The sequence below is a fragment of the Colobus angolensis genome, unplaced genomic scaffold (genome assembly GCF_000951035.1).
Source record: "Colobus angolensis palliatus isolate OR3802 unplaced genomic scaffold, Cang.pa_1.0 Scaffold20, whole genome shotgun sequence".
NCBI lineage: Eukaryota > Metazoa > Chordata > Mammalia > Primates > Cercopithecidae > Colobus > Colobus angolensis.
The window spans coordinates 1,796,223-1,802,567 of NW_012115155.1; the positions used below are offsets into that span (position 1 = coordinate 1,796,223).

The 6,345-nt window shown below is 44.9% G+C and overlaps 1 protein-coding gene across 1 annotated transcript in view; it reads left to right on the plus strand.

The window, feature by feature from the left end:
* The window catches only part of CFAP221 (cilia and flagella associated protein 221), a 120,095-nt gene that overhangs the window by 94,063 nt on the left and 19,687 nt on the right, over positions 1 to 6,345 (plus strand). Inside the window, exon 20 of the mRNA XM_011941714.1 lies at positions 1,019 to 1,110. Within this exon, the coding sequence (XP_011797104.1) occupies positions 1,019 to 1,110 (92 nt within the window). The remainder of the gene's footprint in view (positions 1 to 1,018; positions 1,111 to 6,345) is intronic.

The window sequence follows — 6,345 nt, forward strand, 5'->3', positions numbered from 1 at the left end:
AAACCAGAATGGACAAGGTAAGGTGGTGGTGTGACACATGCAAAGAAGTGGCCCCAAGGAATTACTCCCCAACAGGGAACCACCCTGACCTGAATATCCCCCGACACCCCTTAAGGGTTATCCTCAGGCCCTTCAAAATCAACCCTTAACTCAGATTATGATCTCTCTCCACACTTCTACCAGCCAAGCCACACCCTCAACTGCCTCCTCTTCCTGGGTCACCTACTTGCCTTTCTGTTTTATGGACTTTGTGCAGTTACCCATGAGATTCTTTCCCTCCCCCCACATTCCCCTCGTCTCACCACCCCGGGGGGCCACCAGTGTGCCACTGACACAGCAAACAGATTTGCAGACCTCCCTCGAGTCTAGCCTGTGGCCCACTGCTGCTGCAGTCCGCCTTCCCTTCGGAGAACTCTTCCTTAGGCACAAGTTGATCCTGTCATTTCCTGCTCAAAAGCTTTCCGTGGGCCCCACTGCCTGCAGGAGCAGCTCCAAGCTCATCAGCTTGGCCCACAGTGCCCCTGTGACCTGCCTGGCTCTCCAGCCACATTCCCTTCTGTCTCTGTCATGCACCCTGCACTCAGCCCAGCCGGGGGTCTCCTTGCAGCGCTCTCCTCCCACGTGGCGCACATGTGCAGCTCTCCCGCCTGGAGTGCCCCTGGATGAACTGCCATCCTCTGGGAGTGTTGCATTAGCATCACATTCACAACAAACAAAACAGATTCTAAGGCCGCAGCTGCCCTCCATCTGGAGGACAAGTTGCTTGTTCAAGTGCCTAATGAAGCAAGGGAAGCAAACCTCACCTTTGTCTCTAATTCTGTGTTGCGTTGTTTAATGTGCTTTGCTGAAGCAATTGCCTTTTTGCTTCAGAAGAATTCAAACTGAATGAAATTACAGATTTTGGTGCTTAGCCTTTTAAGACTGAAAAAGAGTTGAATAAAACAAAAGTCCTTCCGAAACTTTACCTCACCAAACAGTTGCTTCCCATGTAGCACCCGTGTGCTGACTTTCCTTACAGGACATTATTCCTGGAATAATGCACTGGAAAAGCTTCCAGTCCCTGGTTCTCTCCTGCCTGCCGGACCCCTCCAAGATGGAGACCACAAAGAGGTAAGCACTTCTCATCTGTTTGTTCACAAGTATGTGTGCCCCACGGATTATAGAGGCAATGATCCCCAAGAGTTAAATGCCAATAATATGCCAAACCATATTTTTAAAGCATGAGAGAAGTTTGCTAGTCAGAGAAATTTGATGATGTGTAATTGATTTTCATATTTTGAATTTATCTTAATCGAGATACACTTTTTTGAAAAGTAGTGCCCTAGGTGACAAATTGGCAATGCTTGAGTACAAGTAGACGACCATTCCATATAATTCAACTGACATATTCATGGTCAATCTTTTTAAAATTCATAAATTGCTGCCCGGGCAACAGAGAGAGATTCCATCTCAAAACAAAAAAAAGAGGAAAAATCATAAATTGCCAAGATTAGCCTTCCTCACTCCCTGTATCCAGTTCCAAAGGATCCACGGCGCTCTTGTGCCACAGGCTGGCGTTCACTGTGAGACCATGGCAATCTCCACGCAGAAAACAGCCCTACTCCAAATACACAATGCGTAGATCAGAATATTGTTGAATGATGAAAGAAGAAACTTAGAGCGACTACACTTTTGCTAATTTGCTTATTTAATAGCTCTTCAAAACCGTAAGGTATCAAACAAGCAGCCTGGTGCCTCTTCGTTAGACTCTCTCCGGCCAATCGCTCGCTCCTGAGCCTTTGGATTTGCTTCTTTAGGCCACTGTCCTCACAAACACGGCTAAATGAGTAACTGGTGAACAGGAATGACTAATGTCCCAAAATGATTATCGTCAGCTGTCAAACAAAGTCCCAATCCTCTGATCCAGAATGAGGCCCACCCCAAGGTGGCAGAGCCCTGGCATGGCCCCAAGAGTGGCCAAGAAACCTGAGCTCTGCCACCAGCCAAGATCAGTAGGTGATCTTTACACATACCCCAGCTCCCACTCAGGTAACCTGGATCCTCCGACTCAGAAACTCACCAGGGAGGCTACATGACCCCCAGGAGCCATGTGACCTCAGCCACACCCCTTGGCCAACTCTCTGGGCCGAGTCCTCTTGTCAGTAAGACGAGGGGATTGGACTTGTTGCAAAGGCCCTTCTCAGCGTTGACATTTTAATTTCAGTAAGAGTACCAGAGCTCAGCCAACGTGCAGCCGTCCATGTACACTACACATCCACCCACGCCTCCCCAGGTATTTGAGGAGATAGTCGGAATCTGGGTTGTGACCCCAGAACACTGAATTTGACTTCCTTCTTCATCGTCTTCATTGAAGGGCTTCATTGGTAAGCTCTTCCTGAACTAAGCCAAATGCAGCCTTACATCATGTACGTCATGTACGTCAGGGCTTTCCCATGTGCTGTCCCCTTGGGGTTACTTCCTTAGGGCTTCTCTACTCCTCTCCTTTGCCTGAAGATCAGCAGGCGGTAAACAAAAAGCACCCAGCATAGGATTTGGGACATGGCAGGAACTCAAAACTATGTTTCTTTCCAATTATTATACTTCATCCATTCCTTATCCACCCTATTGCCATCTCAAAATCAGCATCCTTGTTCTACGTTTTTAGCATATTTCTAGAATGTCAAATCTCCAGAGTTGGTGGGAACAATGGCATCGAAGAGAGAAGGAAAGCTTTGGCATGGGAGGGAACTGCCTCCATTGTTCGCTGGATGTATCACCAGCTCTGTCCTTGGGCGAGCTACGTATTAATGAAGCCCTTCGAGCAATAATCTCCTCCTCTCTGAGACAGAGGCAGTGACGGCATCCTCACATTTGTGTGTGTGAGGATAAAAGTGCAATGATCTTGTGAAGCATCTAGCATCATGCCTAGTACATTCTTAGTAACTGTTCTCTCACTTCTACCCTCCTTCACCGCCCACTAAGTGTCGCAGTCACTCCATCACCACCAGATGGCGATGGTCTGTCACCACATTGACAGACTGCCTCATTTTGCTGCGGCGTGAGGATGCTTCAGAACTGACCTCTGCAGTCAGTAAACAGGGTTTGGGGTGCTGTCAGGAGACTGAAGAACAAAAATGAAGAATGGTGAGAAGTAGCGACCCGCTGACCATGTCCACCCGTTGTCAGCATGTGCAGTTCTTAAGAATCAAGAAAAAGCATCCTATTTTCTTTCCAAAGCAATGTCCTTGGAAAAAAATCTCCCAAGGCTGTTCTTTCAACAAGCAGTGAGAATGCAGTTACCTTGGGCTTGAATAACCATGAATGAAACATGAACTCTCCATGAATTAAAGAAAACTCTCGAACCATGAGTTGTTACTTTCAGCTTATGTGCCTGAGTGCTCTGTTGGGCCAGTTTGTTTCAAAATAAACTGCAGTTGCATAACAGCTCATAAAATCAAGAGAGGATTCTGTATCTCCTTAGCGTGGATTTCCACAGGATGTAAGACTCTAGGTCATGTTTTATTTCTGAAAACAGATACAAAATAAGAAGTGTAATTCCTTTTTTAAGTTCTGTCTTAGTTTGTTTGGGCAGCTATAATAAAATACCATAGATGTAATTTATGAACAACTGAAATTTATTTCTGGAGACTGGGAAGTCCAAGATCAAGGTGCCAGTAGACTTGGTGTCTGGTGAGGGCCAGCTTCCTGGTTCAGACATGGTTGTCTTCTCACTGTGTCCAAACATGGCAGAAAGGGGAAGGGAGCTCTCAGTGGCTTTTTTTTTTTTTTTTTAGATGAGATATCACTATCTTCCACGCTGGAGCGCAGTGGCATGATCATAGCTCACTCCTGCTTCAGACTCCTGGGCTCAAGTGATTCTCCTCCCTCATCCTCCCAAGTAGCTGGGATTATAGGTGTGCATCACCACGCTCAGTCAATTTTATTTATTTATTGTAGAGATAGAGTTTTGCTACATTGCCCAGGCTGGTGTTGAACTCCTGGCCTCAAGCAATCCTCCCACCTCAGCCTCCCAAAGTGCTGGGATTACAGAAGTGGAGCCACTACACCCAGCGTCTCAGGCCTCTTTTATAGCCACTAATCCTATTCATGAGGGCTCCATTCTTATGACCTAACCCACCTCCCAAAGGCTCCATCTCCAAATACCATCACATTGGGGGTTAAGTTCTTATTATTTTTAAGGTAAATAGGGATAGGGTCTTGCTATGTTGCCCGGGCTGTTACTCCTGGCCTCAAGTGATCCTCCCACCTCGGCCTCCCAAAGTGTTGGGATTACAGGTGTGAGCCACTGCACCTGGCCTGGGAGTTACCTTCAACATGAATTTGGGGACAACACAAAATTCAGTCCATTGCAACTTCCTACTAACCCATTAATGATATTCCAACTTTGCAACCATTTTGCTTGAATAAATTAACTCCTATTACTTATGAGGTTTGCCTTGTATCTTTTGCCCCGACAACTGTTTGTTGTTAAACCATGCAATATAGTTATTTAGTGTTTATTTATTCCAAGTCATTGTTATATTTGTAATAATTGAAGCAGCTCATTTATTTCTTTACTCTTCAGTAAATTCAGAGATAACTTGTTAAGTCTCTTTGGACTTCCATAAAATCTGAGAGTCAGTGACAACTGAAGAAATTATCTAATCCAATAGTTCCCAGACTTTCTGATTTCATAGATGAGCGAAATGTCCAGAAGAACTTTGGGAACTGTCTTGGCGTTGTCAGGGTTTCACTTTGTCAAGTAAGGACATTAATTTTTTTTTTTTTTAGTGGAGTCTCACTCTGTCGCTCAGCCTGGAGTACAGTGGCATGATCTTAACTCACTGCAACCTCTACCTCCTGGGTTCAAGTGATTCTCTGCTTCAGCCTCCTGAGTAGCTAGGACTACAGGCGTGGGCCACCACACCCGGCTAAGTTTTTGTGTTTTTAGTAGAGACAGGGTTTCACCATGTTGGCCAGGTTTGTCTCGAACTGCTGACCTCAAGCAATCCACTCACCTCAGCCTCCCAAAGTGCTGGGATTACAGGCATGAGCCACCATGCCCGGCCAGGACATTAAAATTAAACAAAGCAACAGCCAGACACATTGGCTTATGCCTATAATCCCGGCACTTTGGGAGGCCAACGCAGGAGGATCACTTGAGGTCAGGAGTTCAAGACCAGCCTGGGCAACATGGTGAAACCTCATCTCTACTAAAAATACAAAAATGAGCTAGGTGTGGTGGCAGGCACCTGTAATCCCAGCTACTCAGGAGGCTGACACAGGAGAATCGCTTCAACCCAGGAGGCAGAGGTTGTAGTTAACCAATATTATGCCACTGCACTCCAGCCTAGGCAACAGAGCGAGACTCTTCCTTAAAAGAAAATAAACAAAAATTTAAAAAAATTAAAACAAAGCAAAACAAATTTTAAAAAGGCCCAAGCACCATCTACTGTCATCACCATTTCAATTTTAAATGAATATATTTAACACACACAAAAAAGTGAGAGGAACATGGTCTCAGAATTTACAAATTGGGTAAGTTTTGCTTCATGAAAAGCCCTTGGTTGTTGCCATTCCATTGTCCTAGACCAACCTGGTCCCTGGCGAGTGGCCCAGACCCTGAACTTCTCAGTCCCTCTTCTTAGTGGGAATTCTCTCTGACTCTACATGTTCTAAAGTAAAGTTTTGGTAGAATTTTCTAATAGAACCTGGACTCTTTATCATGAAGTCACTTACCAACAGGGCTAACCTCTGTGCCTCCGGGCCCAGATTCCTTTTGGTGGGAAATGGAATTAAAGACCAAAATCTGGGTGCTATGTATACACATTGCTTCTGGGGTGCGGTGGAGTTTGCTTCTTGTCCTGTTCAGCAGACAAAGTCAGGGATATACACAAACACACACACACACACAATGTACACACAAAGATACATGCAACATACATATATATGTAATGTGTGTGCATATAAACACACATATATTCATACATATCCATATTTTAGAAATCATGAATTCACACCAATGCCTACAGTTCCAGTTCATATCCATAGAGTTATTGCTTGCTTTCCACCATTCCATATTTGTATCTCCCTCCTTCCACTGTGAGAACCCTGGCTTCTAATACATTTACTAATTTTATAATACATCAAAAATCATTTCAGAATTGCTTGATCCCTAACCACCTTAATAAACACGCAAAATAAGTTCAGATTTGTTCCCAGGTTCCCCCGACCCCCTCCCACCCAAGTCTATGGGTATGTAATCAAATAGCTTGTAGTAAGTTACTTGTGTGATTTCTTTTTCTTTTCTGTTTCTTTTCTCATTCCTTTAGCGCTCTCTCTCTCTGTCTCTCTCTCTCTCTCTCT